This window comes from Podarcis gaigeae, assembly GCF_964106915.1.
Source record: "Podarcis gaigeae genome assembly, chromosome: 10".
Lineage (NCBI taxonomy): Eukaryota > Metazoa > Chordata > Lepidosauria > Squamata > Lacertidae > Podarcis > Podarcis gaigeae.
In genome coordinates this window covers 23,459,222-23,483,052 of record NC_139686.1, presented here as the reverse complement: position 1 = coordinate 23,483,052, position 23,831 = coordinate 23,459,222, and the positions used below count along the sequence as shown (strand labels likewise).

Sequence of the window (23,831 nt, the reverse complement as noted above, 5' to 3'; positions counted from 1 at the left end):
GAAAATGAAGGAACATTCTTTCACCTCTGGTGGACTTGCCCTAAAGTGAAGGCCTTCTGGGAAATGATATATAATGAACTGAAAAAGGTATTTAAGTATACTTTCACTAAGAAACCAGAGGCCTTCCTTCTGGGTATTGTCGGCCAGAAGGTGTCAAAGAAGGACAGAACTTTCTTTATGTATGCAACAACGGCAGCAAGGATACTCATCGCAAAGAACTGGAAAACTCAAGATCTACCCACGCTGGAAGAATGGCAGATGCAGCTGATGGACTATATGCAGCTGGCGGAAATGACTGGCAGAATTCGAGACCTGGGAGAAGAAAGGATTGAAGAAGATTGGAAGAAATTTAAGATTTATCTACAAAATTATTGTAATTTGATGGAATGCTAAGAAGGATGCTTGATTATAAACAATTGGCCATCACTAAATTAGATGAGTATTATTAGACTATATTGTAATGATTGGTTATAAGATTACAAATAAGATGGTAATTTGCTTGAAAAATTTTATGAACAATGTAAGTGCGAGCGGATGACGCGAGGAAGTCCAAAGATGTTATGAAATTTTGTAAAGACACAAACAATGCTGTTTTTCATTTTTGTATCTCTTTTATTAAAAAAACCTAATAAAAATTTTGAAAAAAAAATAAATAAATTATAAACTAAGGACTCCTGCAGTATTTAATATTATACTGGTAATTCTAAAAAGCTATTTTATATATTGTACTTTCTAGAAGATATAATCAAATACGTTGATTTCATATTCTATTTGATATATTTGATAGCCCATGACTTTTATCTGTTTATTGATTTCTTTAGTTTTGAGACCCGCACTTTTCTCTTTGGTGTGTGTCTTATCTTACATACAGTGCAATCCTATGCACCTTTACCTGGAAGTAAATTCCACTATGTTCAATGATGCTTCTTGCTCACTAAGAGTGCCTAGGGCTGCAGCCTTACAGTTTACTCACTGGGGCAGGGGAAGTCCTTGACAATGTTATCATCAGACTGAAGCAACAGATAAACAAATCCTCATGAATAATCAGGTCCTGTCTGTGGACCATGAAGGGGTAATTACTGCTTTGCCAAAAGGTAAACGTCTTTCTCTGAAGGCAACCTCTGTAAAAACAGCCAGGACCCCATCATCTGCTCTTGAACTACATCCAACTTACTATTCATGGAGAAACATGCTAAGCATTTGAAAAGTGTGTGGGAAATGCCTTACAGTTTAGAACTGATACTTAAAGGTTGGAAACATGCAATTAGAATCCAATCAAAATGGCAGGATTTAAGAAAAGAGGTGAAAATGTAATTCTTATCACCTGTAGGAGGAAAAGTACCTTCTTTTCTCTGGAAAAAGAGGAGAGAAAACCTTTAGATGCACAGAAGTGTACTTTATTAGGATCAATGTATTTCATATGAGGCTCTTTTTTAGGGAAACTCTCAAACACAGCCCATCTTTATCTTAAGTTTCCAGTGACTCTGTTGCAAAGTAGTTCTTGGTGATTTACGCAGGGTAGTTTTTTTTTAAATGTAGACTGCCCTGACAGTACTTCCAAGAGCTGTATTGCTACAGAGACATGATGCAGACAACACACTAAAGCTATGGCTTGGCTTAGCTCAGCATGGACACATCAGCAAAACAAGCAGGGAGGAGAGAAGCAGCTAGGAACTCCTCTCTGGGAGCCTACAATGTTGCATGTTTGTACTAAGCCGTGGTTTGACTTAGTGTCTTACGCAATGTGGACCACAGTCATTGGAGACTAAAGAGATTGGTTGGGAACCTACTCTATCAGCTACAGGCCCTGCACATCTAAGCAGTCCAACAAAAAGATCTTGGCTTCTCCCATAGATATGGAGCCATATACAGTGTCTGGGTTATTTAGATCCCTTACATCATCTTCCTACACATCCTGAAAATTATACACTGTACTATAAAATGCACATAAGCCCTATGCCACAGTGACACTAGCATCAAATTACACATCTAAATTCAAAGCTCAAAGACTGTTTCTTGGTTGTTTCATCATTATTATTTTTAACTTGTTCCTTAATTGTATTTTCTGCCTCAGCCTCTAAGGTGTGGAAGGCTCCATTCCCTGACTCACCAATGTAGCACCTTGTAAGCTGCCCATGATACAGGTAGAACTAATCTGAAATGATGCCTAGTAAATGCAACATGTAATTTAAGACTCAAGGCACCAATTTCCCAGTCAGTTTGTAGTGACACTGTAGTGTGACTGTAACAGGCTTTCTGCACAATTATCATCACACATTAGTAAGCTATTCATTTTGGAGAAAGGAGAAGATGAAGAAGTGTGATAAAAAAAAATATTGTTTCCATAATAAAGAAGGGCTCCCCTCCACACAAACCTTTCAAAGTGAGGCTAGCTAAATCAAGGAAAACATATTTTCTGCAGAAAATGGTAAGATCACTGGAACTTTAACAAGACAAAAAGGGAATGCTGCCCCATGTTCAGCATTTCAAATCAATGGAAATATTTACTTGTGAAAACATTTATGCGGGCAATCTGCTCACATGGATATAAAGAAGTCAGATATCAGGCAACAGACTTTAGATTAGTTTGAGTCTCACCTACCAGCAAGTGTTCACTCTTATCCTTAACAAAAATTGGTACAGCATGAAGAACTAAGATGATTATTAATTCTTTTTGGCTTTTAATCTTTCGGAAGGGCAGTGCTCTGGGCCCTTCTGAAGTTTAAGAAATTTACATAAGAATCTCAGCTAGTTGTGTGCTACCTCCTAGCAATCATTCTTTTGGAACACAGCGGCATAGTTATAGTGGTGAATAAAAATCTAGACTGCCTACTTCTAAATGAACTTGCCCCCAAAAGTTAACCAACAAACTCAAACTAGCACAGGGACATGCTGTATATAAGACTCCTTCACCCCGGTGTGGTTCCCCTTTATTACATATGCAGACCTATCCCCTCCAACAGCATACAAATCAATACAAATGACCTGACCCAACAACCTAGCTCACTCCCCCTCACACAAATAAGTCACACTGCAATCAACTGAACACAACCAACCAAGCTCGGGAAGCCCTAACCTCACGCAACATCAATAAACAAACAAACAAACAAACAAAGGATCTACCCATGTGATGCTGACACACACACCCTACACTAATAAGAAGCAATAGAACGAAATAACAATATCTCCATATCTCTCGCCCCCTCCCCACTCCTCCAACTGCAAGATGTCTGTGGCAAAAGTGTCTCTCACCAAATGCAAACAAACTGTGAAAAACACTATGAATCCAAATTGGAGACAATAGATGCACCTTTTCCTGTTTATCTGTTTGCTTTGTAGCACAAAAAAACCTTAATAAAAACTATTTTTTTTATTAAAAAAAATTGCCCAAACACTGAGGTCACCTAAGGAGGCCTTCTCTGTGTGTCCCAGCTACATAGGTGAGGCAAATGGTGTCAGGAAAAGGAAATTTTTCCAGGGATGGCATCCTATATCTGTCCCCAGCCATGCTCACCTGTAACAACCTTCTGCTTTTCTGCTGTAAGGTAAATAAACTATTTACACAGGCAATGTCGGTTTTAATCAGCTCATGATGTTGCTTTCTGCTATTCTAATTAATATATTTTAAATAGATTGTGTAAATTATTGCATTTTTACTGCTTTATTTTAAATTGCTCTGGGCAGGATGCTAAACTTATTCGAGCCTATGCCCTGAGGTCTCGGAACAGGCCTCCCAACAATTCCCCCCCCCCCCCATTTCCTATACAGTGGTACCTCGGGTTAAGTACTTAATTCGTTCTGGAGGTCTGTTCTTAACCTGAAGCACCACTTTAGCTAATGGGGCCTCCTGCTGCGGTCGCGCCACCAGAGCACGATTTCTGTTCTCATCCTGAAGCAAAGTTCTTAACCCGAGGTAATATTTCTGGGTTAGCGGAGTCTGTAACCTGAAGCGTATGTAACCCGAGGTACCACTGTATCTAGAACAGTGATGGAGGATCGTATGGCCCTCCAAATACTGCTGGTCTACAACTTCCATCATCACTGAAGTTGGGGTTCGGCTGATGGGAGCTGAGTCCTACAACATCTAGAAGACCACTGGTTTCCTAGGCCAGCTCTAGAAAATAAAGATGAACCTAAGCTGAATCAGGCTCATCTGGCCCAGCATCCTGTTCTCACAGTGGCCAGCCAAGTGCCTGAGGGAAGCTTGCAAGCTAGACATTAGCACAGCAGCACTCTCCCCATCTGCATTTTCCAGCAACTAGCATTCAGAAGCATGATGCTTCTGACAGTGGAGGTAGAACATCGCCATTGTGGTTAGTAGCCAGCTGAAAGCCTCGTCTTCCAAGAATTTATCTAAGCCTCTTTTAAAGCCATCCAAGTTGGTGACTGTCACTGTGTCTTGCGAGAGCAAGTTCTATAGTATGTGCTGTGTGAAGATCCAAGATCTGCACAGGCACAGAACCCATATAGAAAAGAAAGGTTTACTCTATTCACAATCTATTCACTTGGAACAGGGCTACTGGATATTGTAGAAAATATCCAGAGGTTCCTCCTGATCAATGCAGCTGTGTTTTCTACTCCCAATGAGGAGAAATAAAAACATGTGGAAAACAATGTTGCTTTGTAGAAGTCCAATTACCCCCATGATCAATTGCCTAATTATTCCAGCTCTACAGGTTTTTGTTTTTAACATTCTTCTCCCCCCCTCCCTTTTCCACACAGCTACGATCTGCCAAAGAAGCAAGCTTGAGTTTGCTAATTAGAGACGAGAAACTATCGAGTCAAAAGAAGTACGTTTACCAAATCCATCTTATATAGTTATTCTCTCACATCAAGGAGGGGAAAACAAAATTAATCTTTTATTCAGCAGTAGCTCTTCTAAAAAAAGAAACGTTCTCCTTGGAACCCAACATAATGTTAACATATTTCAACACTGGCTTTTACATTGCTCTGGAGTAACCATAGGACTAAATCCCCACTGAGTTGGAATAACACCCTAAGATTAACTACACCATTTACTTAAATCAAGCTATTAGAAGCATGCCTCCTGCTTGCAGACCATCTTTATCACACAGCAGATCATTTATATAGAAGGATCCAACTGAAAAAAATAACTTCGCTTCTATAGCAAATGGGTTGGGGTGGCTAACTTATGCCACCCCAGATGTTGGTTTCCAGATGCTATCAGCCCCAACCAGCATGGCCACTGGTCAGGATGATGGGAGCTGTGGTTCAGCAACATCTGGAGGGCCACAGATTAGCCACCCCCAGATTTACATATACATCATTCGCATCTAATGTCTCCTGCATTGGGACAAGTCATCTAACTGAAGCACAAGGCAAAATGGCTGGTCTGGGTGGCAGGATAAAGCCAGAGATAGTACAGATGGGTGTGATAAGTGTGGAGAGAGGAGCAGGAAGTGGATTGAGCAGGACTATGGAATCAGGAAAAAGGTTATCAGATTCAAGGAAATGTACTGCTAATAGGCACATCAAGAACGTAGGCACTCATCACTATCTGAGGGTGTGATGACCACTGGAAAATCCTATGCATGGTTTCATTTCCAAGATTTTTTGTATAGTCACCAAGTAAACAGGTGGCTATGTATGAATATATCTTTAAAGGACAAGTTTTGATGAAGGAGAACCAATATGGCTTCTGCAAGGGTAGGTGTTGCATTTAGAATTCTTTGAGAGTGTCAATAAGCATATGAATAGATGTTATTATTATTATTATTATTTTATTTAAATCCCACACTTGCTTCCAAAGCAGCCCAGGGCAATTAAAAACTTTCTTAAACGTGTTAAAAACAGCCACATGTGTCAGCCAATGGTTTCAGGCTTGCCAGGGACAGTATCTTTCAGTCGTTAAATGCCTGTGTGAACAGGAATGTTTTTAAATTAATCCTGAAGGTCAATGAGAGAGACTGATGCACCTTACCAAGGAGGGCATACCACAAACAGGGAACCAAGACTGAGAAGGTCCTCTCACAGGTCCTGCCAACCTAGTGGCAGCAACACCACCAAGCCCTCATCTGCCTGAGATAGGATGATCCAGCAGACATTGTGCACTTAGACTTTCAAACAGTTCCCTCACTAACGATTCATAAATAAACTTAGCAGTCCTGGGATCAGTAACCATCAAAAGAATGGGAAGCAGATAGTAGGAATAAGTGAACAGTTCTCACACTGAAGGGCTGTAAATAGTGGACTCTCCCAAGGATCAGTGTTGTTCCCCAGCAACTAGTAGTCAAGAGTATACTGTCTCGAATCCTGGAAGTAGTAGACAATTACCATGACTAGCAGTCTTTTCCTCCTTAAATCTGTATAAACGCCTCTTAGTCATTCATGTTAATAGGAGTCAACTCCTAGGGGACTGAGGTCCCTTCGGCCCTCCAATAAAATGTTTGAGGGGGCTGTTCCCCTAAGTTGATGGGTATTGCCATTCAAATGATGTGTGTATGCCACGTCTTGTGATTATGTGGGGTGGGACTTACCTGACCCCCCCCCCATATTTTATTCAAGTTGGCACCTCTGTTATATTGATGCCCAACTCTAAACCTTGTGGGAGCAAATTCCATAGTTTGGCTATGTACTGTGTAACTAAATACTTCATTTTGTCCCTCCTAAAGTACTTTCTTTGGATGACCCCAGGTTCTAGTATTATGAAAACGAGAGAAAAACATATCCATCTATTTCCCACCACAAAGCACATAATTTTATACAGTTCTATCATGGCGTATAAACGTTTCTTGCCTTTCTTCAAAAGTGAAACTCATGGGGGGGGTTTCCAACCTAACCCGTATGATAATTTTGATTTCCCTTCTCTGCACTTTTCACAGTTCTACAATAGCCTTTTTGATTTTGCACAACTAGAACTACACACAATATGCCAAGTGAGGTCACACCATAGATTTCTGTTAAGTCACAATAGGCGTCATATTACAGACTTGTAGAATGTCACAATGGGCATAATGGCATTGGCAGTTTTATTTTCAATCCCTTTTCTAATGGTTCATAATCCTTTTGGATTTGAGGTATCTCAATCAAATTACATCCTTCCCAAATAAAAAAAAAACCCCAACATTGAGCCATAATTATTTTCTGTATGCAGCGTTTTAGATGGAACATGCATTACAAATGCTTCCTGCTGCTTTGTATTATTGGATGGATAAAACTATTAGGACACACACTCATAATTCAAGTATGTAAGCATCGTCAGCCAGAGAGGATGGGGCACAGAAGAAAATGGAAAGAAAAAGAAATTCACTTCACTAAAGGTGAAGTTATGCTTTACATAACCATCAAATGTAAATGAGCTATCAAGCTTTCTGGCATCTGGTCATTCAGTTTTCTTTCTGCACAATTATGGACAAATAAATGGGATTGGTTGATTTCCATTAATGCTCCCCTAATTTATGTACATTCCTGGAGGTAAAATTCCATTCTGACCCAACACTCATAACAACTCAGATCATTTTTTAAGCTACAACAACATTAAATAGGAGTTTAATTCCATCACCGATCGCTCCTGGGGATTTAATATTTCTTAATAAATTAGACAAGCATTCTCAACTCATCAGCATTCAGATCTTAGAAGTAGAATGTGCATAATTTAGCAGTTGATTTTTTAAGTTAGAGAGTAACTTTCTTTTCTTTTCTTACTCTTGCATACTCTCTCACACACATGAATGGAGGAATGTGTTATCATCCCTTTAAAAAAAAAATGAGTCAACTCAAAAGAAGACACCTGTTTTTCTTAAGTCTCAAATGCCCACAAGTATGTTTGCCAGGAAAGGAGCTACTTGTAATGATTTTTTACTCCATGTTTTCCTGATACCTATAAGATGACATCTTAAAATAAAAGGAATTGATGGTAATACACAAAACAGACTGCACTGCCACAGCTGAAGAGCACTCGTCCTCCCCAAGGAACTGGATGATTAATGGGGCTGTGGTGGTGCGGGGGGGGGGGCGGATTAGAGGGACTTTCTCTTACATGAAGAATAATATTCAAACTAAGCAGTCACCTTGTACAACATGCTCCTTGCTTTCCAATGTTTATGCCAGTTTGTGCTGCGCAATCCTACTGAGTTCTATTGCCAGAGAATGATTGGTTCTTTAATGTTATACCATTTAAGTAAAAATGCTTGATTTTGTCTGGCAGATTAATTTGCTCACAAACTCATTTGGGTAACAACAATGTCACACTACATCTACATGACTTGGAAAGCTGAAGAACCATGACTACTACAAAAATATGAAAACAGGGCATTAGTATTTATCATACTAAAATGGGTGACTCAAAAGTTGTTCTGTACCATCAGGAAAGTTTTAAATTTTAATTCATGTAGTCCAAGATTCCCTTGACAACGAAACATGTCTGAAAAAAAGACATTTGCTCACTTCAAAAAGGCAAAGGTAAAGGTGAAGGTATCCCTGACCATTAGGTCCAGTCGTGGCCAACTCTGGGGTTGCAGCGCTCATCTTGCTTTATTGGCCGAGGGAGCCAGCGTACAGCTTCCGGGTCATGTGGCCAACATGACTAAGCCGCTTCTGGCAAACCAGAGCAGCGTACGGAAACGCTGTTTACCTTCCCACCAGAGTGGTACCTATTTATCTACTTGAACTTTGACGTCCTTTCAAACTGCTAGGTTGGCACTTCAAAAAGGAGGGAATACCATATCCCAGTTCATAAAATATATATTTTCCTAAACATCTGAGATAATTGTACTGATACTGAAGAAAACTAAGTACCATTGAAAACAGTGAGATATACTTCTGCAGAAATATGCATAGAATCAGTCTACTAATGTGTATTTAGCAATACTCTCCCTGTCTCAATTTCTTTGATAATGAGCATACATTTTATTGAAAGCAGCATTACCAATTTCACAGGCGCCTCTTGTTTCCTAGCTCTGAGGAATGGGAGGGAATGTATTTAGATAGTACTGGAAAGAGAAAATACTACAGCAAGTGTACAACTGTGCAAGGTGAAGAGAAGGTGATACTAGGAATATCTGTCAGTCAAAAACGATCTTTTGAGGCTTCTATTCATCTCAACAGACAGAATATACTTCCCTACTGCCGATAAGACTAGAGGGTTACTAGGGCTAGATATTTTTCTTCTCCTGTTCCAGCTGTCTTCACCTTGAAATGTAAACTTTCCAAGTGATGCAGACAAATATTTAAATGCTGCTATCCAGTGATCTCACTAGGAAAGGAGAGAGCAGCATTTATTTATCCCGTAAAAGGATTATTTTGTTTTTAAGTTACAGAACTTCTTACTGATACCAGCAGCTCTGAAGTGTACTTCCTCTGCACAAATAGAGAAATCAAAGTGACTTAGTCTTTGTTTTGCTTTCTGACAGCATTGACAGCAAAATGATTTCCATTGGCAGTGCTTGTTTTCAGTATGTGCGTGTGGGCACATAGGATTCATGTGCAATAGCATCTTTCACCTGTGGAATTATTCTTCCAAAGTCTATTTACGCTGCAGTCTCTCTTGATAAATGCAAGCTTTCTCCGTCAGCATATTTGCTCGGCAAAGCTTAGCATCTGTAGTTGCCAGCTTCTGAGTGTAAAGTGCCTTGAGAGACTGCATGAAAGGCACCAAATACATGCAAATTGTTGTGGGTAGTTCCTTGACAGCAGTGTCTCTGCAACTATCACTTCCATTTTCTCTAATGCTCAGAGAAAGCAGTGTCTGGGGCTAAGGGGATTGATTCCATAAAAACAGTTTAAAATATAAAGTATTTCATTACGTGAGCAGATGCACCAAAATAAATCCTTCTGCCTCTCGCAAGTTGTCTGGAAACTCTGTGGATGGGAAAGAACTCTTCTTTAAGGAATTTACTCTGGGAATAAATACCTGTGTTGTATTCAGGACTGACGCCACCCTCAGGAAGAATAAGGCCACTGATGCTGGGCATATGGTGGGTGGCAGACCCTCCCTGTCATTCCTCATGAGCCACCCAGCCTATCCTTTCTCTCAGAGAACAGAGCTGTGTGAACCACACAGCCTGGTTTGTGCACATTAAGATAGCTTGTGGCCCTCAGGTGTTGTGAAAGCTACCGTTTTAGTACCAGGATGTCAAAGTAAGAGCCTGACACGGGGCAGAGAGAAGAGAGTCAGCAGCAATGTTGCCACCCACTCTCCTCAGCTGGGCTGCAGCGCACACGGAGGCAGCTTTCTTGTACCCAGCCACAGCTCCACCCCCAAGTCAGGCCTATCCCGGGGGTGCAGCAGGCTCCCTCCCACCTGCCCCTGTGCGCAGGAGCATACGCTCCGCTGCTGCTGTTTTGTACTCTCTTTGTGGGGGTTTTTTGGAGGGGTGGGGTTACCAGGACATAACATCTTCTTGAATACTGATAATGCTTCTTGCTTGCTTGAAGGACAGAGAAGTGTGTGTGCATATGAAGAAGAAACTATAGACTATTGTATAAAGGTAAAATTCACATGTTTTCTCCTGGCCCTGCCCATCATTGGTATGTGGCCCCTTGGAAGGTGCCAGAAGAGAGTGTGGCCCTTGGGCTCAAAATGATTCCCCATCCCTACTCTAGACTGCACATTCTTGAAAGGCTTATAAAAGACCAGTAGACTAATTAATATGCCCAACTTACTGATATGTCTTGCAAGTACAACTGCTACCTTTCCCGTGAATATTGTGTTGCACTTCATTCAAGTGCCATTTGAGTTTTGGTACTTTGATATTTTCAATAAGCAATGCTATTTGCTTAGAATCAGTAAACCTTTGCAAATCTGACCACTGTCTCCGATATCACTGATTTGCCGTTTTGATTATTCATGCCATATCCGAATCTTCAGAACCAAGGAGCTCATATTTATTACAAATAGATCCACTCTGCATGGGAGAGGGCGGGGATTATAGGTGAAGGGGATGGACCAGAACAGGTCTAACAAGACACACTCAAAGCTGATGAGGAACACAACAGAAGTGGGAGGGTTCTGAGGGTTCCTTGGATATCACTGATTACATATTTACTCAAATTCCATTAAATGTAATACAGAATTCTATATTGAGATAATGGAGAAATTCCTATACAGCTACTGACAATCCAGAGAGAAACAAGCATGGAGTACCAGATCCCTGCCTTAGTGATTGCCAGAACAACAGGAACATAGGAAGCTGACTGAGACTGAGAATATTAGTACATCCCTCTTGAGTTTAAGACAGGCGTCCTTCCCAGCTCTTCCCAGATCCAATGCAAGGTGGATGCTACAGTCTTCCCTAATGACAGTGAATGCTACTACTTGCAAATATTTCTGGAACACACTCAAACAGGGTGGAAAGGGTGAAATGGCTCCTGAGTGATACTGATGACTTCGTAACTTATAAAATAGCACTATATGTGTTGACAGCTAAGAAGATCAGGAGAAAAGAACCAGATAAAATAGCGGTCAATTGCAAAGGTGACTCAGACATTTTAGCTGGCACATTTTACCTGAGAATCCCTTGCTATTATATCATATGCAACAAATAATTTTTAGGAGATGTGATTTATTGTATCTGCAGTGCCTGATGTTTTTATGGTTATTGTTGCTTTTCTTTTTGTTCCCATTGTGAATGATGCCATGGCCTTTGGCTAGTGCAATGAAGTTTATGATGATGATGGTGGTGATGATGAGTGGGGAGGTATGTAAAAAAATATATGCAAAGAAATAGGAATATACCAGTCCTGGTCTGACAGGTGGCTTTGAGCAGCGTTTGATTTTTGACGTGAATCTTTGCATTATATTAAATGTCACACTGGTGAGTAATTCCTGTTTTAGATAACCTGCTTCAGTTGACTCTGCCAAGTACATTCTGCTCTCTCTGGCTGAAGGCATCCCTACCCCCACCCCTTATATATGAAAGCAGAAAAATCAAGCAAAGGGCCTACTTACATGTTTTGAAAAGAATTCGTCCACCTCTCGTAACAGCTTTTCCTGGCACTCAGGATGGGTGGCCAACAGGTAAGTGGCAAAGGAGAGGGCGCTGTTGGTGGTTTCATAGCCAGCGATCAGGAATAAGGAGGCCTGGCCAGCTATTTCATCATCACTCAACGTTTTTGGATTTTGCTTCTGAGGCCGGGCTTTGCTGGCAGATGTCTCATTTTCCTGAATGCAAACATCGGCTTGGCTGACCGTGTCAAAATGTTCCACGGTGATGTCATTAGCAGAGCTTCGGGCATCAAGCATCAGCTGGAGGAAATCCCTGCGTCTCTGCAAAATGCACAGTGAAAACATTAAGTCAGTGAACAAGCATGTGGACGTACATTCACGCTAATACAGCCATATGATATCTCTTTTCTCCAAGGGTTGAGCCTTGTTTTTGGCATTGCCTAACAATTACTCAGACTGTATTGTAAAGGCCGGATGGTGTGATTCTTTTCCTTTTAGCTTCTTTTTTAAAGTAGCCCGAAATTGGGAACAAAGGATGAGTTAGGAGAGGGGCTGCTCAATTCTTCTCCTTCCTTCTTCTTGTCCTACCGTCTTTCCCCGAAAGTAAGACATCCCCCCGAAAATAAGACCTCCCCGATAATAAGGCCTCCCCCGAACATAAGGCCTCCCCGGAATATAAGGCCCCCAAAGCTACTGTAAGGTGCCTGACTCCTCTGGACCATAGTGACGGGCGCCGCCACACAGCTCACTGATTGGCCGCAGCGCAGCCGGAGCTGTTCAGGCAGTGCGAGGTCTATTTAAATCAGAGAGCCCGCGCTGCCGCCAGGACAACCTGGCGCCTGCTGCTCGCTCTGCCCCGACGGAGTCTGGCTGACTCACAGTTAGACAATAAATGTGTACCGTATTCTTCTTCATGGAAAAATAAGACATCCCCTGAAAATAAGACCTAGCGCATCTTTGGGAGCAAAAATTAATATAAGACACTGTCTTGTTTTTGGGAAAACAGGGTATCACATCACCCTCTCCCCAGTTCTTTCCCACCTGCTGGGACCTCAGATCTTTTCTCCCACAGGAAAAGAGAAAAGCAGCGGAGTGGGGTGGTTTTAAGAAGACACATGGAAGGAAGGGAAAGGATTAGGCAGCCCCTCTCCTCAGTGGCTCTCTACCCGATTTCAGTCTCCAGTGGCAACTCTTCCTTGGAAAAAAAGCCAGGGGAAAGAATCATGTAACAGCCTGACGTGTAGCTTGGTGTTCAATGGAGTCTTTGCTTTGCACTGATGACATGGAACAATAAAGGGGGTGTTGTGGTAGATTTTTTTTGGAAGAGAAGACTAGAGCTAGGGATGTCAGTAAATTCAGATACAGATAGGTAGCCGTGTTGGTCTGCCATAGTCAAAACAAAAAATTCATATTTTGTGTAACTGCATTTAAGAGCAATCATGATCACTGCCAAATAATCACTGCATCAGTTGATTTGGGGTAGCCACTTACAATCAAATTAATTACTTGAAAATCAAATTTAATCAATCAATTTTAAACAATTTATTCCAGTCGATCAACTTAACTTCATTTTTTTTAAAAAAAACAGTCCTGATCTGAATCGCAGTAAGTGCAAAGCAGATTAGAACATGAGGAGAAAAAGCACACTGAAGGGTGCAGAAGTAACCCTTTGTTAGCTCTTTTTGCTGTGAAGCCCTAGGGCCCACAGAACTACCAACATTCATCCCAAGTCTGGAATGGAAATCAATTCAGAAAATACTATCAGTATTCACCGTTGTTGTTGTTTGTTTGTTTGTTTGTTTGTTTGTTTCAGTCTACAAATGATAAGTGGTGATCCCCCCACCATCCCAAATTTGTATTGTGTTTCCTTTGTGTTGAAATGAATTACCTTTGAACTAAAATGAATGTTGTAGAATAATAAATAATTATGGAACAGTGCTGCATATGAGTAACACAGGTCAGAATGGAAATCAATGCCTTTTTATAGCCCTAGATAGAGCTGACTTAAGGGAACATGAAATTATAATTTAAAAAGTGACTCCTGGTTTTTTGTTTTTGTTTTACTAGGTAGGGATATTACGCATTGTGCCAATATTAGTGGATGGGACAAGACAAAAAAACGACACCCTTGTCTCATTACAGAGATTTTTAGCCTATGTGCAAGACAATCCTGGGCACATTCCTCATGTAAAATTGCCTAAAATGTCGGCTATAATCCAAACAGCTTGGGTATTCCCCTTGGGTGCTTTTAAGATTCCTGTGCCATGTCACAAGCTACTTTTGACTGTCCTCTCGGTTTCAAAAGAGGTTTGCCATCTGGAATTTGGGGCAGGGGGCTGTCTAAACCCCACTTGGGCACATGGAACTAGTTCCACAGGTCCTTTGATCCAGGTCATTGCTTCAAATATGTCACATTCCGCCTATATCCTATGTTTACTGAGAATCTGTCACCTCATATTTTCACCACCAGAGTGTAAGCGCAACACACTATTGTGCTCTCATGCTGTAGAGTTCTGAAAGCATGAAGAATAAGCCCTTGAAAATAGTGACTTTTGGCAGGGGTCTACTTAACACCACTCCATTAAAGCTGGTTTGGGCATCCTGTCTATTTTGCAATCCATTGTTAAATGCATTATGGCATTGCATTTATTTTCAGTTCCTCAAACACCAGCATAATCTGTCAGAGCAAAAAAAAAAGGGGGGGGATGCAGAAGCGGTTGCAGAGCTTGACTTTTGAGATGCTGCAGACTGGGAAAGCAAGGCTGGAATGCTTTTCAAAAATAATTTAATCTGCTTTACTTTTTTTTTAAGATCAAGGGAGAGCTTTTAAATTATATTCTTGGAGCCATGATGGGAAATAAAATTGAGGGAGAGGAGCAGGCACAGGAAAAGGGCAAATGAGATAAGGGCACAAAAGGAATCATTCATTATATATGTCAAAGGACTTTTATCAGATCACTGACATGGGAATGGTGAGAAACAAAGAAGCAGAAATACTTAACATACTGTGCTTTGGCTTTTGCAGCCAGCTAAGTGCTATGACCCGGTAAGAAGAAAAGGACATCCAAAAAGTGTACTGAGGTTCAACAAAACCAACTGTGGGCTTTAAATCTAAATTGTGGGGAATTAATTGGCTTGGCCATTCCCGAGCCCTGTAAAATCTTTCACCAAATGAACTACATTCTCTACAAGCGTCCTGTGTGGGTATTACATTGTGATGCAGTAAGCCAATGACATTTTACTGTATCCTTCACCGGCTGGAGAATGTTCTATCACTGTAGAAGCAATATTGAGTATTATGGTACATTTCTGCAGCTGTTTCTCTTTTTAAAAAAAACAAAGAGAGGAGGTGATCAACTAATTAGATATTTTGCTTAATCTCCATTGCAGTGTTCAAAACACTACAGGTGGGGTTGTGCGGCAACAACTGTAAATGGTTTAGTTCAGAAGATATCTCAACTTTGCATCTGCCTAGGAAGCCCCTTCCCTCCTCTCCTCTCACTGTGATTAAAAATGGGGAGCCTTTAATTTACCATAGTTCCCCATAACATCTGAACCAGTAAACTGTGGCTGAAGATCCTGGTTTGTTCTGAATTGGTAGCCATAGTTTCCTGGTTTGAACAAAATGGAAAATTATGTTAGTTGAAGACTTGTGGGTTTAATTGTGGTTTGCCAAAAGGGGGAGGGGATAGAAGGTGATGCATGCATAGACAGAAGGTTTGTTCATACCTTAGATTATGAAGGCAAGATATGATTGTCTGAATGAGCTGGATATCAAATAACTTTATAATCTGTTGACTAGAGGGCTCAGACTAGCTTCTTCTTCTTTGGTGATGACTTGCAGACGAGTAAGATTGACTTCAATGAGCACAAGCATAGGTCTAGATAGGGTATATTTCCAATGCACCACCCCCTTTTTGTCCTGGCAAATTGTCAAAAAGTATATGGTAGCCCAAGAGAGGTTATTCCACAGCCTGGGAGCCACCACAGAGGAGGCTCTCTCATGTACCACTGTCCCTCAAACCACGGAAGGCGGTATCACTGCCAACAAGGCCTCAATTGCATCACTTGGGCATTAAAATCTGAATTATACAAATTCATATTTATATAGCCCAGTACAGTGGTACCTCGGGTTAAGTACTTAATTTGTTCCGGAGGTCCATTCTTAACCTGAAACTGTTCTTAACCTGAAGCACCATTTTAGCTAATGGGGCCTCCTGCTGCCGCCGCGCCGCCGGAGCACAATTTCTGTTCTCATCCTGAAGCAAAGTTCTTAACCTGAAGCACTATTTCTGGGTTAGCGGAGTCTGTAACCTGAAGCGTATGTAACCCGAGGGACCACTGTAATCATGTAAACTTATCCTTACTAACTCAAAGACTGAAATGTTCAAACATTCTGGCTTCGCTTAAGACTGGGCTGTAAAGTGCATGTTATTAGAATACCTTTCCAAGGCTAGAAGCAGAGAATCACTTCTTTCAGAGCATTGAATGTGGATTGACAGAGGCATGATCGCTCACATATGAACTTTCATCTCACTATTCTCATTGTTAACCAGGTTCTTATAGTGCCTTAAAAACATGCAAAACCTGTTTAAACAGAGGTGACAGTGGGGCAAAAGAAATGCACCATGGGAAACAATATCATGTTCTTTAAAACTATCATTCTAGCCTTAGGGCACAATTCAGACAAAATTAAATGAAATCAATTGAATATAAGCACTCTAACTGGTGTGCTAATGTTCCATTGATTTCAATAGGGCTTAAGTGCACTTAGCTTTCTCTGAACCCTGCTTTTAATAGTTTGTTCAGAAGCTGTTTGAAGCCCTTGAAATAAATCCCTGAAGACTTGGGAAGTGTGTCAGTGGAAGGGAGGAAGACCTACATTTTTGTAGGGTAATTATGCAGGGGGGGGGAATACTTCCTGGTTTAATTCTCATGAGCAATGCTTCAGGTTTTAAAACCTTCCAAAAGTTCAAACAACAGGAGAGGACAGCACAGAACAGGGAGCAATATTAAGACCAGTCTTCTTAAATGAAAAGGATGATAATGATCAGGCTATATTACGAGCGCCCAAACCAGGGGTCAGCAAACTTTTTCAGCAGGGGGCCGGTCCACTGTCCCTCAAACCTTGTGGGGGGTCAGACTATATTTGGGGGGGATGAACGAATTCCTATGCCCCACAAATAACCCAGAGATGCATTTTAAATAAAAGCATACATTCTACTCATGTAAAAACACACTGATTCCCGGACCATCTGCGGGCCGGATTTAGAAGGCGATTGGGCTGGATCCGGTCCCCGGGCCTTAGTTTGCCTACCCATGGCCCAAACCAACCACAGACCCCTGCTGTGGTCTGATACCCACATTACAGAATCTCAGAGTTAGCACATCATCTGTAAACTCACAAATGACCATATTCTGTGACTGTAAAAGAAGGAAAGGAAAGGGAAGAAGCACTATTACATGTGAGGTGGCTTAAATAGATGTTTCTCTTTTTTTCAGCACTGGGAGACATTTTACAATGAAGTCTGAGTAATAATGAGATATTGGCGTGAGAGGAATGAAGATGGATTATTGGCAGGTGTAAAAACCTACCAAAACCAATTCAATAAGTATATCAAGCAATCAGATTCAACTGTCTCTCAGGCTCAAAAGGTTGCATTAGGATGAAACGGATAACTCCTCACATAAGGCATTTTGAGTACTTTGAAGAAAAGGTGGGATGCAAATGAGACAGTCAGGCAGGCAGGGAGACATCATATCTGGCACCTGGCTCGGCCTTCCCAAATGTTTCCCTCATTGCAAACAGACACCTGCACTTCATACTCTGCTCAGCTTTGCTTAGCTGCAGAATAATTGAGTTGCAGGAAAATGCTACACCAGCAGCAAACTGAAAGACGCATCAGCAAGATGGACACTTGCTTTATATTATATATTCTTTTTCCATTTTTTAAAAAAAGTATTTTTATTTTTTGCACAACAAAGCATCTATCAGAAAACCAAATGGTGATGCTGTCAGAGTAGCTGTGTGAAAGACTCATTGCCTGATGAAGTTTTGCAAAAGGATAGAAGCCTGATTTTGTGGATGCTGTAGGTAAGAGACTCTTCTAGTCTGTCCAAGACAGACGCCTTCCATTATAGGTTGTGACACGGGTGCTGTGAACCATGCCTTTTCCAGTTTGTTAAGCCTCCTTAAACACTGCCTGGTCATTCAGGGAAGCAATTTTGCATGGAAGTAGCAAGCTTTGTGTCACACATTGGAAGAATGAATACAAGCCATACAGTGCAAGACATATTCAACTACATTAATAATCCTTCTTTAAATCCTCATTTCTAAGCTTCACAACCATCCAATATAGTGTACGAATATGAAACCTGAGCACGTAATGCAACCCAATTCTTCTCCTCAAGGTCAAACATATTGAGTGTCAGTCTCAATTTCTTTCCTGAAACTGAATTCTGATATCTATCTTTAATTGAAAGTACTGAACACACTTTTAACAAATGAATCCCCAACTTCCAGGCCCTAGTGTCCATTTTTGGTACAATATCAGCTGAAGCATTCAGAAAAATGACTGAGAAATATATGATTAATGAGACATCACTGCTGGGACTATACTGAAAATGTATCTGTGGCAGGTCACAATGATTAAATTATTCAGGATAAAGGGTTCCTTTTTTGTTGTTGCTTGAAGCAACAAACCAGGACAAAGAACAATCACTGAATTCAACAAAGGTTAAGTGTTTTGCTTATTTTTTAGTGGTTTCAGTGCAATTTAAGCATTCACAGCTGTGACTATAATTTATGTGTTTAGATTCTATTTTTTTCTTTTGCTTTGGTCAAGGGAAAGTCAGGTCCAAATCCTGGTTCAATTGTGAGGTGAGGCTCACTCGATAAGTCACTATCACTATCCCCTCAGCCTAATCCATTTCACTGTAAAGACATAGTTGTGCACTGAGCATCTTAGCAGAAGGGCTGGGGTTATAAATATAAAATATAAATATAAAAATATTTAAAAATCAGAAGGATATATACAAGCAGTGCTTGAAGTGGGGAATGGCAGGGGGACAAACCAGAATAGGAAATCAGGATCTGATCCAAAGACTGCACATATGTTTTCACAGAAGGCAGAGAAAACAGTGCTCACTTCATAACCAAAATATCTACACGCACTCTTGTTCTCATGTACATCTGCATGCACCCTAATTCTGTCTTTCAAGCATTTAATCTTCCTCTCTGCCTCTTTCAAGTACAGACACTGAAAGCTTCTACTGTGCTTGAACTGACAAGACTCTAGAATTGCACATAACTGAGGTTGAGGGCAGCATTTTCTCAGCTCTGGAATTTACTCCCTAGACTTCAAGTTTATTAAACTCCAGGCCATGTTTCAGTATCTTGTGTTAGCTCAGGCTCTTTCTGAAATGCTTGTTTGGGGATTTGGCTTGGCGTTCAAGTTGCTTTGTTTGCTAACACCAACAGCTGGCTGATGTTTGGTGGTGGTGTGGTTATATACAGTATATACTGAAAACAGGATGCGGCTCCAATGATAGCTTATTTATTTAATAAACAAACAAACAAACAAATTAGTATATTATTTGCAATGGTATGTGGGTGGTGCTGTGGGTTAAACCACAGAGCCTAGGGCTTGCTGATCAGAAGGTCAGCGGTTTGAATCCCTGCGATAGGGTGAGCTCCTGCCAACCTAGCAGTTTGAAAGCACGTCAAAGTGCAAGTAGATAAATAGGTACCGCTCCGGCGGGAAGGTAAATGGCGTTTCCGTGCGCTGCTCTGGTTCGCCAGAAGTGGCTTAGTCATGCTGGCCACATGACCCGGAAGCTGTACGCCGGCTCCCTCGGTCAATAAAGTGAGATGAGCACCGAAACCCCAGAGTTGTCCGCGACTGGACCTCATGGTCAGGGGTCCCTTTACCTTTTTATATTATTTGCCGTACTCTGATGCAGAAAACTGAGCAGGTTCATTTGTTAAATCAAAGGAATCTTGCGACACCTGTTACCTCATCAGCTGCATTGTGGTGGGAGGATACACTGGAGTGGGGGACATTAGACAAAGGTGCATAGGCATGCACCAAAAACCTTTAAAATACAGAATAATTGATGGTTTTGATTTCTGGTGCTTGAGGAGACTCTTGATACAATGCTATCTTGGTTCTCAAATACCTTGGTATACTCAAAAGGCTTGGTTCCCAAACACCAAAAGGCCGGAAGTAAGTGTTCCTGTTTTCGAATGTTTTTCAGAAGCTGAACGTCCGATGCGGCTGTTGGCTATTATTTCCGGGGCGTCTGCACCAATCAAAGGCTGCACCTTGGTTTTTGAACATTTTGGAAGTCAAACGGACTTCCAGAACAGATTAAGTTGGGCACTTTTGTTTTTGCTATTTATTTTGCATTTTTGTTTTTGAGGCTTTTTCGGTTAATTTGTTTTTGTGACTGTGTGGAACTCAGTTCAGCTACTGATTGATTGACTGATTGTGTGACTGCAGAAATGGATAAAAGCCCCCCATCCAAACAATGACTATCAGTGCAGGTAATAAAAAAAATTAATTTTAATTTTTATCATCTACAATTCTGTCTTATTTATTTTATAGTACAGTACATTGATTATTGCTTTCATTTTATGGATCAATGGTCTCGTTAGATAATAAAATTCATGTTAAATTGCTGTTTTAGGGGTTGTTTTTAAAAGTCTGGAACAGATTAATCCATTTTGCATTACTTTCTATGGGAAAGCGCACCTTGGTCTTTGAATGCTTTGGTTTTGGAACAGACTTCCGGAATGAATTAAGTTTGAGAACCAAGGTACCACTGTACACCTTTTATTGGGAAAATGATTTAGTGGCTTGTGGCAGAGAAGCTACAAACATTCTTGGATTAACTGATGATCAAGTTGCACCTCTGTCCGAATTCAGACCTGGGTCTCGGTTACCTAGACGGGTAACCTTTTTCACAAGAGCGACAAGAAGAGTGAGTCTTCTCCTCTCTCTCTCTGTGACTTTTGATAAATACTTCTGATACTCTGAAGTAGTTTCATTGTTAACACCGCTTGTAATCCGTTGCATTTTATAGTCTTATCTTATTTAACTGTGCACCGCTTGGTGTTTTCATAACTTTTTGTTGCAAAACTCTTAAATAAATCTGCAAATAAACAAACAAAACAAAAACACAACTCCTAAACCAAGGAAACTAACAACTCCACAACCTTTAGAAGATATTCCTGTATAGGGAAGTTTTTTTAAAAAAAATGTTTAATGTTTTTTATTATTTTATATGTGTTGGAAACTGCCCAGAGTGACTGGGGAAACCCATTTAGTTGGGCATGGTATAAAGAATTAAATTATTATTAGTATTATTGGTGGTATTATTATTATTATTATTATGGAATAGGACATCCCTGTTTTCACTGGAGAAATGTTGGAGGGTATGTTGCTGTGGAAGGAAAAGTTGAATCTGTGGAGGACTGAACAGTCCCCAAAACCTGGACTGGAAACTGACACAAAACATAGCACAACAGGGCTTTCGAAAGAGGCTTACAAACACTGCAGTATTCATTAAGATATTAATAAAGGTTTGCAGCACAAAACCAATTACTCACATTTCTATTTTAATTAAAATCACAGAACATTCTCTGGACTCTGTCTCTTTAATAGACTTGTGGAGGTTGGCTTTTAATTGACACATTTTTCATTCAGGTGACACACTTTCCAAGGGAGCACATTGGGAGGAAAAATAAGAGGATACATAAATTATTAGTCTTTTAAATCCAGTTATAACGGGGGGGGGGGGGGACGGACGACACAGCTTCCCTGTCTGGATTTAAAAAGTAGCTGAAATATTTAGGATTGCAGCCCAAGCACATGCCTTTAAATGAGGAGTGCCTGAGGAATTTGACTTCTGTGAAGTCCAATGTGAAAGGACTTGATCCACGGCTCTAAAGTGCAGACAGGAATGAAATAATCCTTCAGACTGCACTTCTCCAAATTTTGCAATAGTTTTTGCCTCAAAATATAGCAAAATGTGTTTTGAAATGTCTATTTAGGACAGGAGTGGGAATCCATTTTCAACCCACAGGCTATATTTCCTGGCTGTTGGTGAGCAGGTCCAGAGGCAAAGATGGGCAGAGCAACTATATAAATTTTACTTTTGTGCAGTAGGCTAGTGGTTTCACCCATTCACACACCTTTCTCTATCCTCTAGCCAAACAAGCAAAGAGAAGCCCACGCCCAGGCTGAGAAGCAGGAGCACCGAGAGTGTGTGTGGCGTGAGGAGAATTATGGGAGCCAGATAGAGGCGGCACTCGGCCCTCAGGTTCCTCACCCCTCTTTTCAGTCAAAACATGTTTAGAATTTCATATACTGAGCTGAATATTTTTGTGCTGCTTTTTTTTTTTAAATGGCAGATTAATGTGGGAACAGGATGGGGGGGGGGGGGAAAGAACTTATGAAGACTGAAACTTGTCCATTCCTTCCTTATACAGTGGTACCTCAGGTTAAGAACTTAATTCATTCCGGAGGTCCATTCTTAACCTGAAACTGTTCTTAACCTGAGGTACCACTTTAGCTAATGGGGCTTCCCGCCACCGCCACCGCATGATTTCTGTTCTCATCCTAAAGCAAAGTTCTTAACCCGAGGTACTATTTCTGGATTAGCGGAGTCTGTTAACCTGAAGCGTCTGTAATCCGAGGTACCACTGTATACTTTTTACTACAGCATGAGGCAAGGCAGCTGCCATTTTGCCTCACGTTCCTGAACAGATTGCATCATCCATGCTGTTTCCCTGCCTGCTGTAAAAAGGAAGACTAAACGTGTGCCACACCGTAGGGCAGGAGAGGAGATGCATAAACAAGGGTCAAAGAAAAGCCACTTCATAAGTCCCAAGCCTAAAGTGTAGTTAAGTGTAAGACATATTCCATTATGTGATTTGTAGGCATCTTGCTTCCTACAAAAGCTTATGTTACAATAAGCTGCTGAAATTCAGAGGGGCCTTAGCAGTTTTTTGAGCTCCCCTTAAGTCTTCTTCCTCTGATGGAGAGTCACAGCAAAAGAGCCAATTAATCCAAGTTCTGGCCTGTGTGTTTTGGTGATTCTGCAAAGCAAGAAGATTCATACCTCCATTTTAGCCCCCTTAAAAAAAAAAAAACCAACCCCACTCAGATGGAAATGACATTGCGGTCAATTTTCCTCGAGGGCTGATTCAAGAACAATGAATTATTAATCCACATGACAGTTTTCATGATAGGAAGCAGCGGAAAAAAACTGAGGAGGAATTGTGTGTTTTAGAAATTCCCTGTTTGGGCAGGTTTACGTTTAGTTGTAGCTTTTATGAAACTCATTTAAAATTTATTACAACCCACATCTGACAATCCTTTTTATTTATCTGCCTTCAGGATTAACCAAACGTGTAAAAAAAACCACACACACAAAAACACCCACCTTTAAAATGAAGCCCAAAGTGCTTTGTACTATTATTGTTGTTGTTGTGGAATACCATTTCTGCTTGAATTATTTTCTTTTTTAAAAAATCACTGGAACAATCTTATGGCAATGGGGAGATAAGAATTCTTATAAAGAAATAAATCAGGGTGCAACACATCTGAACACAAAGTGGAAGACTAGTATTAAAACAGCCACCCACTCATCTAAACAATCAGTAAGAATGCGTGTAGAATTTCGCTTTGTTCAAGGTGAAACTCAACAGTGTACAGAGGTAAACAAAAACAACAGAAATACAAAGCATTTATCTTGAACCCTACTTATCAGCTCAAAAGCCATCTGCATTAGTGCAAAGAGCTTTGAAACACAAAAAGGAGGCTCTCCACGTTGCCAGTCTCCTTGTACAATTCTGATGAGGTACATAGGGCATTTCTGAAGCATGGACCTAAAACATCCCAGTAGGAGAAGACATCTATAG

The 23,831-nt window shown here is 40.8% G+C and overlaps 1 protein-coding gene across 5 annotated transcripts in view; it reads right to left on the bottom strand.

Annotated features, from left to right (window-relative positions):
* The window catches only part of TBXAS1 (thromboxane A synthase 1), a 297,489-nt gene that overhangs the window by 133,922 nt on the left and 139,736 nt on the right, over positions 1 to 23,831 (bottom strand). For all 5 annotated transcript variants that reach the window (XR_014555605.1, XM_083700528.1, XM_083700529.1 and 2 more), the window contains exon 10: positions 11,909 to 12,226. Coding sequence is in view for 4 of the 5 variants with exons in the window: in XM_083700528.1 (XP_083556654.1) it covers positions 11,909 to 12,226 (318 nt within the window). In the remaining variant the exon portion in view is untranslated. The remainder of the gene's footprint in view (positions 1 to 11,908; positions 12,227 to 23,831) is intronic.